General features: G+C 55.1%; 1 protein-coding gene across 1 annotated transcript in view; it reads left to right on the forward strand.

Moving 5' to 3' along the window:
- The window catches only part of CACNA1B (calcium voltage-gated channel subunit alpha1 B), a 189,012-nt gene that overhangs the window by 80,087 nt on the left and 85,626 nt on the right, over window positions 1-23,299 (forward strand). The window contains exons 16-20 of the mRNA XM_042912141.1: window positions 5,447-5,564; window positions 8,877-8,944; window positions 11,954-12,063; window positions 19,566-20,336; window positions 21,263-21,480. Coding sequence (XP_042768075.1) covers window positions 5,447-5,564; window positions 8,877-8,944; window positions 11,954-12,063; window positions 19,566-20,336; window positions 21,263-21,480 — 1,285 coding nt within the window. The remainder of the gene's footprint in view (window positions 1-5,446; window positions 5,565-8,876; window positions 8,945-11,953; window positions 12,064-19,565; window positions 20,337-21,262; window positions 21,481-23,299) is intronic.

The following is a 23,299-nucleotide window of genomic DNA, read 5'->3' on the forward strand; positions in this document are numbered from 1 at the left end:
TCAAAAGATACTGTACAAATGTTTTTTAAAAGTCATAAACTTGGGGCATCTGTGTGGCTCAGTTAGTTAAGCATCCACCTTTGGCTCGGGTCATGATCTCGCGGTTCGTAGGTTCGAGTCCTGCATTGGGCTCTGTGCTGACAGCTCAGACCCTGGAGCCTGCTTCCGATTCTGTGTCTCCCAGTCTCTCTCTCTGCCCCTCCCCTGCTCTCTCTCTCATACACACACACACACACACACACACACACACACACACACACACTCTCTCTCTCTCTCTCTCTCTCTCTCTGTCTTTGAAAAATAAATAAACATTGAAAAAAATGTTCTTAATGTCATAAACTTGGAGAAGACATTTTCACAGTATTAGCAAATAGCCATCGAAGGGTTAGTGTCCAGAATATATCAAGAACTTCCACAAATCAAAAAGAAAAGACAAATAATGTAGTGGGAAAAGCAGAGTGTAACCAAGCATCTCACAGGAGAGGATGTTGGGCTGATGAATGAGCCTGTAAGGACTATTACCAGCGTTCCTAGTAGTCAGGGAGATGCAAATTCAACCCATCTTGAGATAGCCTGCCTGTCTGTCAGTTTAGCAGAAATTAAACCCAATAATACCAGGTTTAGAGAAGATGTGGAGACATGCGGGTGACTTTATGCTGTTGCTGGGCTGATGGAACCACTTTGGAAAGTGATTTCATAAAATCTAATAACTAGAACTTACGTATGAGTAGTTCCTGTTGTGGGTCTGTGCTCTGGAAAGTCTCCCGCCCAATTGCACAAGGAGACACTTGTGAGACGTTGTAGCAACATTATTTATAATAGCAAACAACTGGGAGTCGCCACAAAGTTCATCAACAGGAGAATCGATGAGAAAAGTGTGTTGTGTTATCTGTACAGCAGGAAAATGCATGACCTAGAATTAAATGTATTAACGTGGATGAATCTCGCAAGTATAATATTAAGCAAAAAAGAATAAGATTCAGAATAATACACAACATATGATACTATTTAAATAAGGATGAAAACATGCAAAACAATATTGCTTATGGCATATATGCATGAAAGTATAAAAGCTTGTGTGGGAATGATAAATACCAGATTCAGGGTGTGCCGTGTCGCTGGGGGCTGGGCTGGGGGAATGGGAGGGGGGAGGGGGTTCCACTCAAGGAGTGCCACCGCCCTTTGAATGCTTCAGTTTTCAAGCCGGGGAGTGGGTACACGGAGGGTTGTTAAAATTTATTCATCATACCTTTCTGAACGTTTGAAATAGTACATAAGTAAAAAATAAAAGAACACAAAAAGATGAACTAAGTAGACATTAACCAAAAGAAAGCTGGTGTAATCTTAACATCAGCCAGAATAGAAGTTAAGGGAAAAAAAGCCTTAGTAAAAATAAAGAAGTATATTACATAACGACGAAAAGAAGACAGCAATCCTGAATCTGCATGACCTACCAACACGGCCTAAAAATACACTGAGCAGAAACTGACAGAAGTACGTGGAAGTCCACATCTTATAAGAGGTTTATAATACATTTCTTTCAAACCATAGGATGAGGCTGACAGAAGATTAGAAACGATGCAGAAGAGCTCGTGAAAAACACGTCGGTTGACATCTATAGAACCCTGCACCCAGCTGCTAGATAACAAACCAAACAGTCATTATAGAGCATTTACAGAAATTGACCACGTGTTAGGTCACCCAGGAAATTCCTACAGATACTGAAGAATTGTTATCCGATGGGGCACATTCTAGATATAATTTAAATAAATAGAAATCATTAGTAGAAAGTTATTTGAAATCTTCCCCACGTTTGAAAGCTGACGGACCAAGTTAAAGAAAACATCAACAATGGACGTTATGAAATACTTAGATGAACAATAATATCTAAGCTTACGGGATGAAGCTGAAGCAGTACTTAGAGGAAAATATATAATGTGAAATGCAATTATCAAAATAAAAGAGGGGCGCCTGGGTGGGTCAGTTGGTTAAGCATCTGACTTCGGCTCAGGCCATGATCTCACGGTTCGTGGGTTCGAGCCCTGCATCGGGCTCTGTGCTGACAGGTCGGAGCCTGGACCCTGCTTCGGAATCTGTGCCTCCCCCTTTGTCTGTTCCTCCCCCGCTCACACTCGCCCTGTCTCTCTCTCTCAAAAATAAGCATTAAAAAAACCTTTTTTATAACAAATAAAAGAAAGAATGAAAATAAACTAGTTAAATACTCATCTTAAAAACCCAGAAAAGAGTCTCCAGTGATGGAGTCTAGAGGAGATGCACAGAAATGGCACCTTACAAGGGGAAAGAAAAGAAGGAGGATCAGGTCATCAGCCTTGGACCTTAGGTAGCTGAAGGAGAAAATGTGTTTGGTGTGTGCCACATCTTTGCTTCCCTCGATGACACTTTAGTCCGCGCCACCGGTCTTTCTGGCAAGGAAACCATCTGCCGTGTGACTGGCGGGATGAGGGTGAAGGCAGACCAAGATGAGTCCTCTCCCTCCGCTGCCGCTGCCGTGTTGGCTGCCCAGGATGTAGCCCAGAGGTGTAAGGAGCTGGGCGTCACTGCTGTCCACATCAAACTCTGGGCTGCAGGAGGAAATCAAACCAAGACCCTTGGACATGGGGCTCAGTCAGCCCTCAGAGCCCTTGCCCCTCAGGAATGAAGATTGGGCGGATTGAGGATGTCACCCCCATCCCCTCCTGTAGCAGGTCACTGTGATTGCCGTTTGTGAACAGGATTCCTCAAATTATTGTTTTCTGTTAATAAATTGTCTTTCTGCAAGCTAAAAAAAAAATCCTAGAAAAGAGAACAGAGTAAAACCAAAAAAAGATTGAAAGCAGGAAAAAATGGTTAATAAGCAGACGTTAGTGACACAAAACTAAAACATCAAGAAAACAAAATCATAAAAAGCTTGTTCTCAAGAAGACTAATAAAGTAGATGACACTGTAGCAAGACTGATCAAGGAAAAGAAGCACAAATAAAAAGTATAGCCCATAAAGGAGGTGTAACTACAGGAAAGGGAGACATTTTTTTTTTAATTCCAAAGAATATTAGGCAAGGCATTTGAAAACTAAGATGAAACATGCAGTTTTATAGGAAAATATCAAAGATTTAAATTGGCTTAAGAAGAAATTAAAAACCTGGATAATTTTATAACCATTAAAGAAAAGGGGTCCGTAGAGCTCTTTTCCTGCCCTGAGCCTGGCAGGTCATAAGGTGAGTCCTGCCAAGTGCATACAATTCATTTGTGTTGCTTCGCACAAGACCAATATACAAAAATAGAGCTTTCCTATATGATCTGATCATTCAACTAGAAAATTTAATTAAAATGAAGGATTTCATTCACAGAGGCAACAAAAGCTGTAAGGCACCCAGAAATCTACAAACAGAATGCAAGACTTTTATGGGTGAAATTATAACTTGTTATTAAAGGACCTACAGATCTGGTATTCAGGAAGTATATTTATAATGAGGAGGCCTTAACATGGTAAAGGTATTTGTTCTCCTAGTTCAAGCTATGAATTCAATGTAGTCCTGATGCAAATTCCAACAGGACTGTTTTTGGAATTCAGCATATTGATAATGTGGAAGAGTCGATGTCCAAGAATGGCCAAGACAATTCAGGAAGGAGGGATTTGCCTCACCACATGTCAAGAGTTTTTACGAAGCGACAGTGGGGAGCATCATGAGGTACACAGGCAAAATACCAGAAGACCAGACCAGAGAACCCGGAAACATGCCCAGGTAGGAAGCCGGTCTTAGGAGAAGGATGGCGATATACCTCAAAGGGGACAGGATATTTTAAAAAGCGGGTCTGTGAAAAGTGGCTTTCCACTGGGGAAAAATGTAGATCTTCATCCCCATGCATCCACAGAGCAGTTACCACAAACTCCAGTTGGATTAGAACCCTAACTGAAAAATCAAACTTTAAAATGACTTGAAGAAAATGTAGGAGACTCTCTTTATGGCCTTCGGATGGAGAGGAATTTCTTAAATGAGGTTCAGAAAGCAGAAAGCACGAAGGAAACGGTGCCACATTTGGCTGCCTTGCCCTCTGTCATAAGACAGAAAGGAACTGAGAACATTTCCAGTAGCTCCTGCAGACAGAGGGCTAGTATGTGCAAGGACACGCATGCAAGTGTCACAGTCCGTGTGGGGAAGACGGGGTGTCCGAAACCTGAGACCGCTGAGGAGGCCCCAGAAGATGACGCCTGATCAGCCCGCCCTCTCACCCCTCAGATGGGAACTGTGTCCACTACAGATGTAATTTAGAGTAAGCGATCTGGAAACCTCGTAAAGTCAGAGGCTGGCATGACCGGCTGCCTGGTGGTCCTAGTTTGCAGCGTTTACAGTGAAACTCTGTAGCAAAACACTGGAAACAGCTAAGGTGTGGTCAGGAGGCATGTGGGTGGATGCCTGAAGGGTCACAGTAGGGGACATGAGTAAGTGGACATGTGTGTATCACATGGATAAACTTCAAAGATATGATCTTGGATGGGGACAGCAAGTTGAAGAATGATGTGTGTAGTATGATACCTTCCTGTGTGTGTTTAAAACACACATGGCACATTTTATTTATAGATACATGCATGTCACGTGGGTAGAACTCTACTGACACGGTTCCTCACCAGTTTGTGAGTGGGGTCGTCTGTCAGGAGTGATTGTGGGCAGTGATGCCAGTGGGACAGATTGAGCAGTGTCTATTTTTTTTTTTTAATTAATGTTTATTTTTGACAGAGAGAGGGACAGAGTGTGAGCAGGGGAGGGGCAGAGAGAGGGGGAGACACAGAATCCAAAGCAGGCTCCAGGCTCTGAGCTGTCAGCACAGAACCCGACGCGGGGCTCCCACTCACAACCTGTGAGATCATGACCTGAGCTGGAGTCAGACACTCAACCGACTGAGACCCCCAGGTGCCCCCAGCAGTGTCCATTTTTATTGGTGGACACATGAATGTCTGTTACTTGATGCTTTTGTACTTTTCCAAAAATATGGTAGCTAAGAGACACATGTTTCTTGATGGGGCAACAATTGCATTTAGCTACCCTCACCGCTGGATGCACTGTCACATCATCTATAAAATCATGGCCTCCATGGCTCTGGGAGTGGGGAGTCCTGCCTCTTCGGCCCTGCCTCAGTTCTCCAGCTTATGCTGTAGTTCTCTTCCTTGCCTTCGCTCGCCTTTTCCTTCTGCTTGGCACCCCCTTTCTGTTTTTGGAAATGCTAGAGCATATTCATCTTTTGAGGCCTGACCTAGCTCAGCAGCCATGTCTTTCTGGAAGTTTTTCTGGAGGACCGTGGGCCACCTTGACCTACAGAAACACCATCATCCAGAAACCTGTGCGTGTGCATGTGTACACAGCCATGTCTTGACTCTGAGTGTGCGCACACACGTGCATATGGGTGGAGGTGGCCGTGTAGGCATGACTTGTGGTACTATCCCTCCACAGATCCTAACAGGAGAGGACTGGAATGCAGTGATGTATCATGGGATCGAATCGCAAGGTGGAGTCAGCAAAGGCATGTTCTCCTCTTTTTATTTCATTGTCCTGACGCTGTTTGGAAATTGTATCCTTCTTGCAGTGCATTAGTGCTTGGTCTGGGCCCAGGAAAGCTGGGGGGGGGGGGTGCGGGGTGTGTTGGCCATGAAAAGGAGAGGTGCCTTCTCGTTGAGTGTGAATGATGGAACTTCTCCTTCTGGGGAGCTGGCTTAAGTCTAGACAGTGAATACTCTTGAGGCAGTCTGAGCTTGGGGGACCTGGAGGCTGTGGGCCAAGGTTGATGGAAGCATGAACTGTGCGTATGGTGTCCAGAGGGCGTTGGTATGGTCAGTGGCAGGCTCGGGAGGGTTGCTGTGGGAAGACGTGGGCTTTGAACACAGGGCAGTAGTTTTTTTTTTTCTCCCCGCTTTAATTCTGTAATTAAGTTTTGGTACTGGGCTTTTAAAAAACTTTCCCCTGCTGAAAATCTGGTACCTGCAGAGAAATGTAAGGCAAGTTTTCCTGTAGCGAGTGCCAATCAAGCATGTGTTTTAGGACCTTGTGTGTGTGTGTGTGGGGGGGGGGGGTGGGTCTGTGGGGTCAAGGAGAGCCCAGCGCATGTGACAGCTCTGCCTCAGGCAGGTCACCTGGGAGAAGGAGGCTGCTGGGCTCATGATGCAGGCAGGGGGCAGGGCCAGGAGAGGCGAGGTGCGAATGTGGCCCCACTGCTGGGGCAATAAATTCAGGCTGAGCAGGGGCACTCAGGTTCTCCAAGTCTTCTGTATATCAGAAACCCCAAGGACAGTTAAAACTCAGGTTCCAGCCCACAAATGTGCATTTTAACACACTCCCCTGGGGGTGCTGGTGTTGGTACTGTGGCCTGGGGACCCCACTTAGAGATCTGCTGTATTAAATATCCTGCAGAGCCTGGAAAAAGATCTGAGCTGGCAACAAACACCTGTGTGTTGTCTCCTCCCAGACTGACCTGCTGGCTCTGCCTTGTCTCCTCACACGCACACCTGGGCACTTGACCCCGTTTGTCCCTCCTTGCCCCTGGCGTGCTGGCCGTCATGCCAGCCTGTGACCTATGACACTCCAGACCTTATTTCTCTCTGCCTCCATCGGACTGTCTCTTCTGCTGCACACCCAGCAGGATTGTACCACCTGTCAGCCCTGTGTCGTTCACGGCTCAGGTCCTGGACCCCAGGGTGGGGAGCCCCGCCCCGCTCCCCCCCCCCCCCCCCCCCCCCGGGAGCCTGAGCACAAGGCCTGGGAAGGAGGATATCCAGGGTGCTCAGGAGGGCCCATGCTTGTTTCAGTGTTTAGCAGACAGGGGGGGCCTGGGGGCTGGCTGAGAGGAGAGCTGTAAATGGCAGCCATGGTTATCAGAGAGGGAAGGAGCCTGAAGTGTTGGCTTCAAATGGTGGGGGGTGAGGGTGGGGGTGGGGAATAACTTCTGTCCAGAAAGAGGTGCCCACACCCCCCAAGACTGAGCAGCGGCCTGAAGCCCTTCACAGCTAATTCTGACCCTGTGCGGTCAGGCCTCGTGCTAGCCACTGGGAATCTTTCCTGCTGCCCCTGTGTGCCCCTCTTGCTGGGCCTCAGGTGCCAGGGCATGACCTTAGTCCCGCTCTTCAGGTGTGGGAAGTCCTCTGAGAGTGTCCATGGCTGTGGTTAGTGTGGGGAAGCGGCCCCTGGCCTCGGTGTCCTGTCCTCTGGTCTCTGCTGGAGCCCTGAGCAGCCTTGCCAACGAGGCAGTGCCCTGGCATGTGGGGGGCCTCCCTGCCAGACTGGGGCCTGACTAGCATCAGTCATCGCTGTCGGCCTCATACAAAGCCGGCTGCTCCTCAGGCCTCGCACTGGTGGGAATAGTCGCAGCCTGGGCCGAGGGGCGAATCCCCAGGCCTGTGGTGAAAGAGCTCAGGTGTAGGGGACACAGGGCTCTGGCTGGGGTGACTTCGCCCCCAGAGGACACTGGCAGTGTCTGAGATGGGTTGGTTGTCATGACTGGGCTGAGGGGCTGCTGCATCTGGTGCACACAGGCCAGGGATGCTGTTCAACATCCCACCGCAAAGGGTTGCCTGGCTCCAAACGTCAGCAGTGCCGAGGAATGACATTAACTGGGCACGGCAGCGGGGGAAGGCCCAGGGAGGGCCTGAGGCACAGCACAGAGTGCAGGCAGGGGATGGTTCTGGGGAGGCGCTGCTCTGAGGTGCACAGGGAGGAGCTTGTGGGAAGAGGCAGCTCCAGCCCCAGGAAAATTGAAGTGACTCACGTTAGTGGCCTGATCTGGACAGACTGGAGGAGGGGGGTGCAGAGAGGTAGCTGCCGACCACAGGCCCCCGTCTGGGCCATTTGGACCCCTCCTGACTGTGGGATCCTGGGTGGGGTACTTACCCTCTGTGGCCTTTGCTTGCTCATTTCTTTTTTTTTTTATTTTTTTTAAAAAAAAATTTTTTTTTTTCAACGTTTATTTATTTTTGGGACAGAGAGAGACAGAGCATGAACGGGGGAGGGACAGAGAGAGAGGGAGACACAGAATCGGAAACAGGCTCCAGGCTCCGAGCCATCAGCCCAGAGCCTGACGCGGGGCTCGAACTCAAGGACCGTGAGATCGTGACCTGGCTGAAGTCGGACGCTTAACCGACTGCGCCACCCAGGCGCCCCTGCTTGCTCATTTCTAAAAGGGGATTGTAGTAGTGCCTTGTCATGGTGCTCCTGGAAGGGCTCAGTGAGGTGAGGGGTGGGGGGTGCTAGTGTTGTCTGCCATCAGCATGACTTGGGCGTTGTTTTTGCCACTCTAGCAGGAGGGCGTCTTGAAACAGAGGGCCCCAGGACCTCACTTTGAAAAAGGAAGGGAGAAAACAACACTGAGCAGGTGTCCTAAGCCTAGCCTAGGAACCGAAAGCACTGGTCACGGCCGGATATGCATGTTTATGGTCTGTCTTAGGTGGTCTCTGCTCACAGGACCCAAAGGCGATGGAGCCCATGTGAAAGCAGGAGGTGTTGGTTGGGAGGCCTCTCACATTGGCCAGAAATTTGGGGGAGGTGGGGATAGAAGTAGGCAGTCCAAATTAATCCAACACAGCCTCTGAGCTTTGGGGCTGGAGAGTCAGGCCTGAAGAATGGGGTTGGGGAAGGAGTTTGTGTGGCCGTTATGGGGAGTTGATACGAGATTGAGGGAAAGAAGGATGGGCAGACCAGGCAGCGTGGCTAGTCTGTGTCTGAGGGCAACAGGGGACAGAGGAACAAGGGGACTTGAGAGGTATATAGTCACGGAGGATCTGGGGAGATGAGGAACCCTGTTCTCCATGGGGCAAGTTGCAGCATGACTGTGGGAGACTTGGGTGGGTGGGTGGGCGGGGCAGAAGGGTTCCTTTCCTTAGCTGGAGCCAACCAGACACTCTGCTGAATGTCTTCCTGGCCATCGCTGTGGACAACCTCGCCAACGCTCAGGAGCTGACCAAGGTGCGTGGGTAGGGGCACCACCTGCAGCCCAGCACGGGCAGGGAGGGGCAGGCGGGGCAGTGTGTGTGACTCTGGATGAGTCCAGAGAGCCATGACGAGGGCCGGTCCAGGGTTAAAGACCCATGTAACCACCCTCCACGGGCATCTCCTCAAGGTCCTAGACGGGCAGAAGTTAGGCTGCCACTCGGATGTGTGTGTGTGTGGGGGGGGGGGGGTTGGTGCTGAGGAAGCGTGAGAGATGATGTGCCAGGAAGGCAGATGAGCACAAGGGCAGCTTCTGGAGAATCTGAGACCTGGAAAAAATGGCCAGAAAGGCAGGGGGAGTTATGAAGAATGGAAGATGCAGCCCAGAGAGTTCTAAGAAGTGAGGGGCAGGCTGCACCAGGCCCCTGCGCTCGTCCTTGGGAGGTGAGGGGCCCCTGTGGCCAGTCTGGAGTGTGCACGGTTGAGCTCAGGCAGTTACCGGGCAGCTGTGTCCTCAGATGCCAGGCCTGGCTGGAGCCTGGAGGAGCAGCTGCTGCCCCTTGTCAGCTTGTTTGTGCCGCAGCGGGACAGCCTCTTCTCCTGGCTGTGCCTAGCGGGTGGCATCTAATACTCTCCTCTTGTCCCTGAGCCTGGTGGGGGGTGTGATTATACATGGCTTCCCCTGTGGTTGCCTTCCCGATGACACAGCCCCCTGCCTGGTCACCTTCACCCTCACGGCCATGGACAGTGCAGCCCTGGCTCCCAGGAGGAGGGTCCTGCTGCCTCGCTGGGCCACCTGAAGGGAGTGCTCCCTTGCTGCAGAAACCCCACGTGCTTGCCATCTTGGCTGAGCATGTGGCCTGCTTGTGCACCTGTCCATGTACACGTGTGTATGCTGGAGCTCACACCTGTGCACATTCCTCTGTGTGTCTGACACAGTCCTGCCCTCACTGTCTAGCACATCCCGACTGTCAACATCATCTCTGTTCTGGGGTGAGCTTGACTTGGGCTTTCCCTGAGGAGGGCAAGTTCAGGACGTTTCTGCAGTCAGTATGGGTGTGTGCAGATACGCCACGGTGCTTCCGACAGGTGTCAGGTGCCCTGCCACCCTCTTCTGTTCTCTGGGAGGAGTGCTCCAGGGGGAGGCAGGCCTATTCAGTGTGTCTGCCTTGGTTTCTGCTCAGACTTCCTCTTCTCCGGGCCCAGGCCTGGGCCGTGGTGGTGCCTGGGGGTATAGACGCCTACCCTGCTCTGGCTGCTGCCTCCTGAGGACCTGGAAGTCCCACTGGCCTGCTCATTCCTGTTGTCCGCCAGGGCCAACACTGGGCTTTGCCATCTAGGAGTGGCTGGAGAATGACTGTTCCTGGCCCCAGGCTGGGCTTCCGGGTGGTGGGGTCAGGGGGATCCCCTGCATCCACAGAACATATCTTGGTGTCAGGATTTCTGGGACCACATGAAATGGGGGTGCCCAGCAGCGTTGGTGGTCTGGGCACCAGCTGTGTTGGTGCAGGGGTGAGCTTGAGCTTGAAGTTCTCGCCGTCTCTTCGGGTCGTGCTGTGGGTGAGAACACACCAAGGAAGCGATGTCCTCGGGGCCCTGTCTCCATGCAGAGACACCCTGTGAGATGTCGGACCAACTGCCCGTATTCAGGAATCGTCTTTCCCTGGGAGGTGGAGCATGTGGAGGCCTGTGTTAGGCTGTGGGGGCATTTCCTGGACTGGCTCTGCTTCCTTTACATTCCCACAAACGTATTACAGTATTACATTCTTTTCAAAGTGGAAATAAACTCTATGAAGTCTGTTTGTAGAACACCTGTCCTCTCTGCCCAGAGGGCTGTAAACCAGGATGGAGCCCGCAGCTTGAAGAAGGACCTCGATAGGGGTGTTCAGTGGTAGATGGAGCTTCGCCTCCTCTCTGGGGCCTGAAGCTTGAAGACCTCTTCGCTGTGGTGGGAAATCTGCAGGCAGCTAACAGGGGTTTTAATTTTTGCCATTTTGGGGCCTCTAGGATAATATTTAGGGATGTTTTGGGCCACAGTGGGAACATCAGCTTCCGTGGAAGCCAGGTGGGCCTGGGGTTGGGTTTGGGGGAAATAACAGTGGTCTCAGCAGTGTAAGTGGAGGACGTGGAGCCCTCGGTTTCCCTCCACGGGCTCATGGGCTCAGCCCAGAGCTTTTCATCTAGATCCTGGAAGCAGAGCATGTTGGTTTTGCCCGGTGACGTGGGGTCGGGGCCAGAGGGCCTGCCCAGAAGTCCACTCCCCTTCCCACGGAGGGGGCAGAGGCAGGGCAGGATATCTACATCTGTGTCAGAGAGCCATGGGGGTCCTTCCCACAAACTTGGTGGGGGAGGGGATACCATCAGGCATTGTAAGTGGCTGCCATGTGTTGGGGGACACAAGAAGGGACTTCTCACAGCCACTGCTAGGGACAGGTAGACAGATGTGATCCGACGGGTCCCGGTAGGAAAGCTCAAAGGCTGTGAGGTAGCTATGCCTGACCCTCGCCCGGTGACAGTTCCTGTGGGCGATGCTGAGCCGGGACCTAGGCTCAGGGTGCAGAGTCCTGCCCCTTGACCTTGCCCACAGTTGTGGGGCAGAGGCTGGCTTTGTTCAGGCGAGACAGGTGTCCCTGAGGTGCGGGGGCAGCAGGTGGGAGGAAAGGAGGGCTGGGCTTGCGTTTTGGCAGAGCCAAGTCCGAGGTACCGTGGGACACGTGTGCAGGCAGCCGCTAGGTCCTTGTGGCTTGAGCTTGTGTGTGGCGTCGGGGTGCAGGCTCAGGGCTGGGATCACCAGCTGTGAGCACCCTGGGACTGGCCCATGGCAAGAGGGTGCTGAGGCAGGAATCCTGTGGAACACGGCCCGGAGCAGCAGGTACAGGCCGCCAGAGGGCTTGCGTGGGACTGGTGCTCGCTGCTGGAGCCTGGATGGATTGTGCTCACGCAGGGGCTGCTGCCTGGCCCACTGGTCCAGAGGGCAGCAAGGACTCCTAGACCATGGAAGGAAGAGCTCCAAGGCCAGCTGCACACCTCTGTCTGTTCAAACAGGATGAAGAGGAGATGGAAGAAGCAGCCAATCAGAAGCTTGCTCTGCAAAAGGCCAAAGAAGTGGCTGAAGTGAGCCCCATGTCTGCCGCAAACATCTCTATTGCTGCTGCGTAAGGCTCTTGGGGGTGGACTGCGGGGCGGGGGGGGGCTGCTGCAGAGTCTCTTGGCTGGGCCCCCAGCAGGGCACTCCTTCCGGGGGCTTCCTTGGAGCACCTTGTGTCGGCTGGAGCTTTTTGGGACACAGCCTCCCCCAGGAGCTGTGATGAGAGGGAACGGCTCCCCTCCTGCAGGAATCTGTGAGCAGAGGGTTCATCAGGAAGAGCCTCCATGGCTTCTCCCAGTTTGAGTTGGAGCAAGGTGTGACGATGCGTGGTCCTCCCGTCATGGGTGGGATCGGCTCTGATTAAGCCCTTGACAGTCTTGGGTGGCTCCAGAGCTCCTAGCTGGGGCAAAGACTGTGAGTCAGGGGTAAGGTATCGATATGTCTACTTTATAATTTTCTTAAAGTTTGTTCATTTAGAGAGAGAGAGAGAGAGAGAGAGAGAGAGAGAGCGCAGGGAGGGAGAGAGAATCCCAACCAGGCTCCGTGAACTCATGAACCGTGAGATCACGACCTGAGCTGAAACTGAGTCAGATGTTTAACCAACTGAGCCACCCAGTCGCCCCTCCATACGTCTGTTTTCTGCACAGCTTTTTAGGAATGTATTTTGTGAACCCAAAGATTCTAGGTGGTATTTCAGCAGCCCAAGAGACTTAATGCAGTTTCCTAAATTGTCTTTGAGGTTTCTGTGTTGGGACAGAGGTCAAGGGGAAGCCTTGCTGATGAGAAAAGGTGAAGGCGGGGTTGAAGCTTCCTTAGGGAGGCTGGTCATCCCGAGGTTCAGCTGAGCTTGAAGGAACATTGCAGAACCACATCTGGAGGTCTTAGGGCCTTCAGAGTTGGGACAGCCTAGGGCCAAAGGCTGCAGTATGCTGAGGGAGGTCACTGCCGGGGGAAGAGAGGGATGGGAAGGGGGAAGGAAGGTCTGGCCTGCTGTCAGCGTGGCCATGAGAGAGCACAGAGAAGCTCTGTCTTTGTGGGGAGCTCGCTCTCTGAGCCAGGCTGAATCTGTCTGGAGCTGCTGGCTTGTCTTCAGTGCCACCCTACCCCACCCTACCAAACACCTCCCATTTCCCATGTGGACCCACCTGGTGGGCACCAGGAACAGCCACAGGTACATCTGTGGTGACACATGCATCTGTGCTGCTGAGTGTATGTGCCGGCATGTGGATGTGTTTGCTGGGAGTGTGGGTGTGCAGGTGTGAGGGAACGCGTGTGTCTGCTTGTGCGTGAGTGTGTATCATAGCAGCCCCGTTCTTGTTCAGCAGTCCCAAGAGTGACGACCTGTTTTCTAGGAAGGCCTTTGCAGAGGACCTGCCCCTAAGCCAAGCAGGAAGCACTGGCCTCTGGGGGAGAAGAAGCCAGAGGAGATCACAGGCCCCTGGGGGGCCCAGGCAGGGGTGCAGGGGGCCTGCGGGGAGCCAGGCAAGACACAGCAGTCATTTCTCAGACAGCTGCTGGGGTGCTCAGGGTTTAGTTGCCTCTGTTTTGTTGTTTGGCTGGCTCAGTGACTTGGTCGGCTTGGTCCTGGGCTGGCTTTGAGGAGGTTGTGGTGACCTGGCAGACGGCCCCTTCTCCTGAGCTTTGTGAGCTACTGGTGGTCTGCTTCAGCAAGGGTGGTAGATGAGCCTTTGACTTCTTCATGGGCCTTGTGGGTTTCAGTTCAGCGTTTGCCCTCTCTGCTCGCTCTGGAGGTGAGTGCGCTGTCCCATGGGCCTGATGCCTGTCAGAGCTGCCTCTTCCCTGGGGGCATGTGGCAGGGCACCCGTTCCCATCAGGGCCAGGATCTCAGAGAGGCAAGTGCCGGGGCCCTCAGCACCACCACACAGAGCATGTCAGGCCACCAAGAAAGGTCTGGATGCTCTTCCTCTGTCCCTGTCCTCATCTGGGGATACTGCTATGTAAGAACAAGGTTGCAGGCTGGTAACCCCGGGCCAGGGTATAACACCAGCTGCTGGCCCCATCTCCACTGTGGTGCTTCTTTTCTCCTAGGCGGGGTTCCTGGGGTTGCACAGGTATTCTGCCTCACAGCAGGTCCTGAGCTCCGTGTCAGCTTGTCAGCCAGGCACGGGTGTCCCCCTGCCTGGGCTGTAGGTCCCGCGGGTTCTCCTGGGATGTGGCTTTGGCTTGCTGTCCTCTGCAGCATGTCCTGGTCTGCTGTTGCTGGACACGGTGGTCAGTCTGACGTGATCACTGAAGATCCCACACGCTGGGCGGGGTCTGAACTCCCGGGCGTGTGAATGTCTGCTCTCCTCTTTGTGTGGAGACCTCTGAGCCCTGGAAGCCGTGGCTCAGAGCCCCGGTGTCTGTCTGTCCTCTGTCCGCTGGCCCCCCTCCCAACTGTTTCTGTTCTCCTGGTGAGTAGTGTTGGGTAGACGGGCAATGCCTGCTTCTTCCCCACTGCTGGGGTGGGGTTAGAGTGAAGCGCCCGAGTGACACTCGCCGTGACACTCCCTGCAGCCATGCCGTGTGGTCTGTGCAAGGGGAGGACTGGTCCAGATGTTCTCTGTGACGCCTCGATGCCGGGTGGCCCTTCATGTCCTTGGTGTTTGAGAGGCTCTCCTGGGCCTTGTGCAGCCTCACACAGAGCCTGAGGGGAGAGGGTTCCACGCCTCCTCAGAGGGGCGTCCCTGCCCCTTGGAGTTGGGCTGCAGCCCCAGGTGACGGCCACTTCAGGCCCCTGGGAGGGAAGGGACGGTAAGGGTGACATGGCCCTCCTGGTTCTCTGTACTTTGTCACCCTTCTCCTCACCTGGACTTCTGAATGCTGGTGTACACACTCACTCACACAGTTCACTTACCTCATCGGAGTCACAGCCCCCTGACGCTCACTGTCATGCCTGTTTGTGCTCATACGTGTTCATACTCACCTGGTTGGTCACTCACACGTGTTCACACACATACACACACATGCTCACTCATAACCCCACACTCATTCACACACTCTCGTATACTCACACACCATCCACGCACTCACGTTCAGTCATACACTGATTTGCACACTCACACACACACGTTTGCGCCCAGGACCTGCAGGCGAGTGAGTTGCTCTGGGCTCCTCACGAATGTGTGTAGACTCGGCCTTGAGAAGGAGTTGCTGGGAAGCCACCTGGGGAACTGCCTTAAAGGGGAATGATTGTGGAGATCTTTGGTTTCTCTCTGTTGGTTTTGGAAAAGCTTCCAGAAAGTCCCTGGGAAATGGCTGGAGCTATACCCAAAGGAAGTGGGTTGGTCACGTAGCCTGTTAGCCCCTGGGAAGGGTCGTGGTGAGCTGGAGGCATGTGGTTTAGAGCCTGGGGAGCCGATGGGGTCAGGTGGGCTGGGACAGAGCCAGGTGGTCAGGCAGCAGGGCCCAGATGAAGCAGCAAAGGGCAGGTGTCCCGTGCTGGCTGGCTTTGCTCCCATCTTGAAGGCAAGGCGAATGCCTAGGTCATCCCACCGCAGCCCCGTGGGCGTGGGACACCAAGAGGCAGGGGAGGGCCATTTGGAACTTCGGACAAGTGGTGCTGCCTCTCTCCAAGCCGGCTGCCCTTCTAGGGGCCTAGTGTGCTGGGCCGTAGCGGATGGGCAGCAGGACCCCGGCTTCTCTTCTTCCAGCCGTGGTGGGTGTGCTGTGTTCTTTCTTAGCGCCACTTTTCTGCCGGATGCTCTTTCTTTCTCAACTTCTCTTTTCCCCGAGGTCTCGGCCGGTGCCCATTCTGATGGAAGCGTCCCTGGCCTCCTGCCCAGATTTACACTGCAGCCTGCGCCCTGACCTGACGTGGCTTAAACATGTTCTTGTCCTTTAGAGCCCTCTCTGGTTTTCTCACTTTTGTTTGTTTTGTCTTTTGCATGTGCAGTTTTGTAAAGCACACGCGAGGTGCTGCATCTCACAGCTCATCTGTCTCCAGCATAAACTCACCGTGAGTCGCTCTGCTACGATCCCCGTCTGTGGCTTCGTGACAGCTACATGCGAACACCTCCCTCCACCCCTAACTGCTTTTCCACCTCAAATCACTTGCTTCAGGGGCAGCTCCGGGAAAGCCTTCTGCAGCTGGCGGGGGACAGTGGGCATGCTTCCCGACGTCCCTGAGTCCTGTTCACGGGCATCAGCCTCTCTGAGCTCGGCCCCTCTCCTCTCCCTCCTGGTCGTCTTGTCTGCTGTCTGTCCATGTGCTGTCTCTCTGGTGTCTTCAGCACCTTCGCTTCTCCTGAGGTGACCACCGCTGGGCACCGATGGGTGCTGTCTCCTTACGGTTCCCGTGACGGAGAGCGTTCATTAGGACTCACAGAGGACATTCACGGGGTCCTCCTTCCCCACTCCTTTTTCACTTGGGAGGGGGTGTATCTATGACCCTTAGGAAGTTGTGCCAGCAAGATCAGAGTTGCTGTCTCATGTTAGATCAGCCAGAGCCTGAGATAGAGCCATAGAAACCTCAGTGTGGCCCTCCTGGAGGTGACGCCAGTCTGGCGGGGGAAGTTGTCCTGGGAGGCTTGTCCCCAGGGGCTTCCTCCCAAGGGTCAGACCAACCCCTGCAGGTGAGAAGTCCCCGGAGTGCCTGGGTGTAGTCAGTAGGTAGCCGGGTGCCTGCTTTGTGTTCTGGTGCTGTGGGAGCCCTTGCCATCACTGAGACACCTGCCCCCTACTCAGCCAGCACAGAGCCAGGTTCAGCTTGCCCGCAAGCACTTGGAGCTGCTGGCTGTCGGGGCCTGATGTCTCACAGGGTAAGAAAGCTGGGTCCTGGATGAGTGATTCGCAGGGTGGAGTAAAATGTGCACATAGGTATTGATGGTGTCACAGTCGGGCTGCTTCACGTTATCAGCGGCTGCGGGTAACTGGCTCTCTCAGCCCAGAGACTTCAAAGCAGGGCCATACCAGTGAGGCTTCTTTTTGGGTCCTACAGGCATCTGCAGCGCCTGGGGCAGGTGTGGCTGAATAGGGCTATACCAGCAAGCTGGGGTCGAGACATCAGGGGAGCGACTCCCCCCTGTGACTCCTCAAAGAGCCTTTTTAGACAAGGGCTTTGCCTGGATCATTGTCACCTGTGTGTCAGATGGTTGGCCTGGCTCTCCCTCTCATGTTCTTGCTACTTGTGAAGTCGGTGGAGAGGTGCAGAGAGACCAGCGGTGGCCAGACTGAGCAAGGACAGGGCAGCAGCCAGGTGGGTGCAGGCTGACTCAGACACCAACAGGGAGGAGAGGCCTGGCACACAGACTCAGAGACACATCCAGAGAGGAAGTCAGCAGCATCACTGGTAGGTGGTTGCAGACAGTTTCAGGCGGCACTAGGGCCCAGAGAGGCAGAGAGACCCAGCAGGAGCAGGGCCCCAGAGGGGCCACGTGACACAAGTGTTCAGTGTCTTGCTCCCCTGGGAAGTTAGGAGACGAGAGGAGTCTGCCAGCCCCGTGGCACCCTCCAGTCTAGCGGGTTAGCTGGTTGCTGGCAGAGGAGGAGCTGCAGCCCAGGGTTGGCCTGAGGGCACAGCCATGTCATCACAAGCTCATTCTCACCGGAGCTCCCGGCCACTCCGAGTCGGAACATTGTTCCCGCTGTCTCTACTGCCTGTCTGTTCTGACGGAACTCACCTCCCCGCCCCTCACCGTCTTGGGCTGTGTCTAACACTAACCCTGCTGCTGCTGTGGTCTCAGCCCTCGTGGGCTCTTATGTCTGAGGAGTGACCCTCAAGGCTGTCATCCCTTTCACGTGGTTCAGCGTTGTTCAGAGTTGGGTCCTCTGTTTCGGTGCCAGCCTGGGATGGGGTAGGTCCCCCGTGCCTTTAGTCTGAAGCCAGAGAAACAGAGGGTGGTTGTGTTGCAAGGCGTCCCCAGGAGTAGGGCCGCATGGCTTTGGTGTGTCAGAGGAGGCAGCTCAGGGCCTGGGTGGCAGTTGAAGCTGTGGGGTAGCAGATGGCCAGAGAGGCTAACAGTTGTCCCCCCTGTGTTGCCCTGGCCTGTCTGCCACATGGGCTCCCGGGTGAGGCACAGACAGCGTACTCTTTTGCCTTCACGCTTTTGAGGCACTGCCCTGGAAATGGCTCCCCGCACTGGAGCCCGGACCTCACTTCAAAGGGACAGGGTTAAGCATCATATGCTTTGTGCAGGCCAGCTGCAGGGACTGGGCTTCCCCCACCCGGCCACCTCTGTCTTTGCAGGTCAGCATGGTGCTCAGTGGCCCAGGACCCTGGAGCTGGTGGCAGGGTTGGCCTGGGGCCCCTCAGGCTGTCACTCTAGGCTGTGGTGTCAGTACATTTGGGGCCTGGCCAAGGCCTCGCATCTTTAGATACCTTTTTTTCTGTGTTGCCTTTGCATGCATCTGATCCTGGCTCCGTCAATGGCTCACCGTGGGGCCCTCTGTGAGTCGCAGCCTCTAGGCTCAGTGTCTTCATCTGTGAAATGGGGACAAGAGCAGCACCTAATTCCTAAAGGTGGTTTTGGGGGTCGGATGAGGTGGGCATTGCAGCCGGTAGCACAGTGTGGCCCTTGAACAATATAGGTTCCACAGCCGGCATTGTTCTTACGCTGCCACCACCACCACCGTGGTGGGTCCAGAAACCTCCAGAGGCTGAAGGAGGAGAGTCTGGCCTCAGCAGAGGTTTCTGCTTGGCTGAGGTGGGACTGGAGTCGCCTGCATTGGAACCCTTATTCAGCAAAGACCCCAGAATGCAAAGGGCTTCCCATGTACCCTGGGCTGTGGAGCCCCACATGTAACCATGTGGGTGAGGCTGGAGGGTGGTCGAGGCCTTTGGTAGCCTGTGCATTGGGGGCTGAGTCTGGAGCACAGGCCATTCCTGGTGCTGGAGGGCTCCTCTCTGTGCCGGTGGATGAAGGGGGCTCCCTGTGGAGCCAGGAGAAAGGAGGGCATTGAGGACCATGGGAGGAAGCATCTCCAGCCCTCGACCTGAGTGCTGGGCTCCTGGGAGCAAATGGCCGCTGAGCCCAGTGGCAGCTGCCCAGATGGGGCTGACCACCTCAGGGAGCAGTCACAGCTTTACTCTTCGCTCCTGTTAGGGCCAGCTGCCCCTGGGCAGCTCTGCTGTATGCTTCAGCGAGGCCCGTGCCCCAGCGCTGCTGCAGGTGGCTCCCTGCCTCCTGCCTCTTCCTCAGTCCTGCCCCATTTGGACGCTGCCCCCCACCTCTCCCCATTTTGGTCTTCCTGGCCAGCAGCCCACCTGCCCTGGAAGCCTGTCTGCCACCTCATGCTGGTTCTTATCATTCCCACTGCCCTGCAAACCGTGGCCAAGGGCCCCTGTGCACCTGCTCAAGGGTGGCTTTGAGCCCCCACCTGGGACCCCCCCCCCCCCCCCACTCAGTCTTTGGGCTCAGGATGGGGCGAGGGCAGCGCTGAATTCTTGTTACCCTGGGTATCCCCCACCTGCTCTGCACCGACTGCCAGGGGTCTTGAGGGCTCCTGCCACCCCTCCTCCCTGCGTCCACTCTGCCATCTCTCCATTGCTGCGACCATCTGTGGCTTCCCCTGCGAGGCAGAGAGGTGGGGGGGCGGGGCAGACGCTCACTGCCGGTCTCCCCACAGCAGGCCGCAGAACTCGGCCAAAGCACGCTCGGTCTGGGAGCAGCGGGCCAGCCAGCTGCGGCTGCAGAACCTGCGGGCCAGCTGCGAGGCGCTGTACAGCGAGATGGACCCCGAGGAGCGGCTGCGCTACGCCACCACGCGCCACCTGCGGCCGGACATGAAGACGCACCTGGACCGGCCGCTCGTGGTGGAGCTGGGCCGCGACGGGCCGCGGGGCCCCGCGGGGGGCAAGGCCCGGCCCGACGGCGCGGAGGCCGGCGAGGGCACGGACCCGCCCCGCAGGCACCACCGGCACCGCGACAAGGCCCCGGCAGCGGCCCCGGCGGCGGCGGCGGCGGAGCAGGACAGGGCGGACGCCCCGAAGGCCGAGGGCGGGGAGTCCGGGGCCCGGGAGGAGCGGGCGCGGCCGCACCGCAGCCGCAGCAAGGAGGCCCGGAGCGAGCGCGGACGCGGCCCGGGCCCCGAGGGCGGCCGGCGCCACCACCGGCGCGGCTCCCCGGAGGAGGCGGCCGAGCGGGAGCCCCGGCGCCACCGCGCCCACCGGCACGCACCCGACCAGGGCAAGGAGGGCGCCGCGCCCGGGACCAAGGGCGAGCGGCGAGCGCGCCACCGCGGCGGCCCCCGGGCCGGCCCCCGGGAGGCCGGCAGCGGCGAGGAGCCGGCGCGGCGGCACCGGGCCCGGCACAAGGCGCTGCCCACGCACGAGGACGCAGAGAAGGAGGGCGAGGTCGAGGACAGGGACAAGGAGAAGGAGCTCCGGAACCATCAGCCCAAGTGAGGGAGTGCGCGTGGCGGAGGTGGGGCCCTGTCGGAGGGGCGAGGGGCTGGGGGTGCCGGTGGCGCAGGGTTCAGGGGTGCGGGGCTGTCCCTGTTCAGGTTGGCCGTCCCGCCTTCCGTCTCAGCCTCTCTCTCTGCGGTGGGGACAACCCTGCCCTGTTGGGGCGACGTGTAAAATCCTTAAAACCGCGTGGGGATCAGGTTTGCTTGGTGCGTGTCCGCCGTTATTCTAAGGCTCGCAGGAGAGAGAGGGTGTAGGACGAAATCGTTGGGACTGGTTTGGGACACATTGGCTTGGGAAGATTGGAGAGAGCCTGAGGGAGGCCCGAGGAGGCCACTGGGGGCTGAGTGGTAGGAAGGAGTAGGGCCAGGCTGGGTGGCCATGACAGAAAGGGCCTCCCAGCTCTCCACACCAGCTGGCTCGCCTGCTCCCTGGCAGAGACAGGCCATGACTCTGAGTCTGTGAGAAAGCTGGGGTGACCGGAGGCCCCAGGCTGAGGCCAGCACTCTTGGGCGCCTGCCCGGCAGCTGGAAGCCCCTGCGCAGGTCCAGAGTCTGTCTTTGAGTGCAGAGTTCTGTGTGGGGCCTTTGGTCTGGAGGGGCCGCAGGTGGAGTAGCTTAGAGAAACACCCTCTTCTGGGCTTCTTCGCTCTGCACATAATTCCCTTTTATATACATAGTGTGATGCCAGCCATGCCTGGTCGTGTGCCAGGGACAGACAGGTTGAGTCGGCCCCATTTTTACTTTTCAGACCTGAAAACACAGAAGTGTACAAAGTGATGGAAAGCATATGAAACGTCAGAGTAGCAGAGGAAGTGGTCAGGGGTTTATCTGATTTGCACCAGGGCATAAGGAGCTGGATTTTGCAGACTGACTAGGAGTTTAGGGCTGCAGCAGAGTCTGATGTGCATTCTTGGGCGCAGGGAGCCACGCTGTGACCTGGAGGCCAGTGAGATGACGGGTGGGGGCCCTGTACGTGCACTGCCCAGCACCTGCCTACCGAAGGCGGAGGAACAGCCAGAAGATGCAGACAATCAGCGGAATGTCACACGGATGGGCAGTCGACCCTCGGACCGGAGTGCCACCGTGCATATCCCGGTGACGCTGACCGGCCCTCCTGGGGAGACCACGGTTGTTCCCAGTGAGTATCTCCCCGTATCAGCGGGGCAGGGCCCACCTTATGCAGGCCCAGTTTGCTCTCCCCCGTCCCCCTCTCTCCACGGCAGCCGCTTGGGGACAGAGCATGCCTGTGTGAGCCTGTCTACACCAGCTCGAGACAGAGTCCTTTGTGGTCAGCATCTGTGCCTTGATGTCTCTTTGTTTCCGATGCCCCAGAGGAGCACTGTTGCTATCACATGCCACTTAAACTCTATTCTCCTCCCTTCCAAAAATATGTGCAAGTTACCGGCTCAGTGCCAGGCGTGGTGTGAGAGTGCTGGGGATAGCGGGGGGGAGTGGAACTGTGGGGCTTACGGTCTCATCAGGAGAGCAGACCTCAGGATGGTCACAGCTCTTCATAGTTGTGTGAAAGCTGCTAAGGACCATGTCCCCAGACTTGATGGGGGCTGAGAACTAGTGGGTGAGGAGGAGGAAGTTGTCGGGGTGCTGGTATTCCTACCGACTTACTTTGCCCTATGATCCCTGCACTAAGATCCCCATAGGCCTTTGCCTCAGCCCCTTTTTTCTTTCACTCACTCACTCACTCACTCACTCACACGTGAGCGTGAGCCTGATTGGGCAGCCACTCCATGCCTGACTGCCTGACCATGAGGGCAGGAACTGAGGGTGCAGGGTGGACAAGATACTGCTCCTGTTTTCAGGCCACTCCACCTTGTAGGGACAAGACGGACAAATACCGTCCCCTCATACTGTGTGGAAGGTGCATAGACCTCTCGTGAGCGCCGAGGACAGAGAAGGCGTTCCACGGGGAGGGGAAGATACCACAGAAGCAGAGCTGACGTGCAAGGCCAAATGAAGATTTAGGTCTCGAGTAGACCAGTTGCCACCACCTGGTGTTGCCTGTATTTGCAGATGTGTCCACAAACACAGACACGTGTCTGTGTCTGTTACCTCTTGCTCAGGTGCTCTCACCTGGGGCCTGTGAACCGGTGCACAGTGCTAGGTGTGGCAACGGGAGATGGCCAGCTCCAGCTGCTTAAGCTCTCCTCCTTTTTGCTTCCTTGGGAGAGTGCTTTCCCTGGCCTATCCCTGGTTTCCCTTCCCATGGGTAATAGTGGGTCTGTCTTACCAGACTCCTGGAAAGCAACCCCCCTGGTCTGAGTCTCTCTGGATAAACTTGAGGATCGGCCCAGGCTTCCCACCTGACTTTTGTCAAGCCCCTCTTCCCCAACTCCTGGCAACCCCTGATCTTTTTTACCGTCTCTGTAGTTTCGCCTTTTCCAGAATGTCATCGCGTTGGAATCATACAGTGTATAGCCTTTTCAGATTGGCTTCTTTCACTTACCAATATGCATTTCAGGTTCCTGCCATGTCTTTTCATGGCTCAATAGCTCATTTCTTTTTAACACTGAATAGTATTCCATTGTCTGGGGATACTGCAGTTTATTTATCCACGTACCTATTGAAGGACATCTTGGTTGCTTCCAAATTTTGGCCATTATGAATAAAGCTGCTATAAACGTGTGCAAGATTTTGTGTGAACTGGTTTTCAACTTCTTTGGGTAAATACCAAGGGGAGTAATGGCTGTATCATATGGTAAGACTGTGTTTCATTTTGTAAGAAACCGCTGAACTGCTTATACCATTTTGCATTTCCACTAGTAACGTACGAGGGTCCTATTGTTCCACATCCTTGTCAGCAGTTGGTATTGTCAGTGTTCCAGATTTTGGCCAGGCTAGTAAGTATGTCGTAGTATCAAATTGTTTAAGTTTGCGTTTTCCTAATGATGTGTGATGTGGAACATTGTTTTCATATACTTATTTGCTATCTGTCTTTTCCT

This window comes from Panthera leo, chromosome D4, assembly GCF_018350215.1.
Source record: "Panthera leo isolate Ple1 chromosome D4, P.leo_Ple1_pat1.1, whole genome shotgun sequence".
NCBI lineage: Eukaryota > Metazoa > Chordata > Mammalia > Carnivora > Felidae > Panthera > Panthera leo.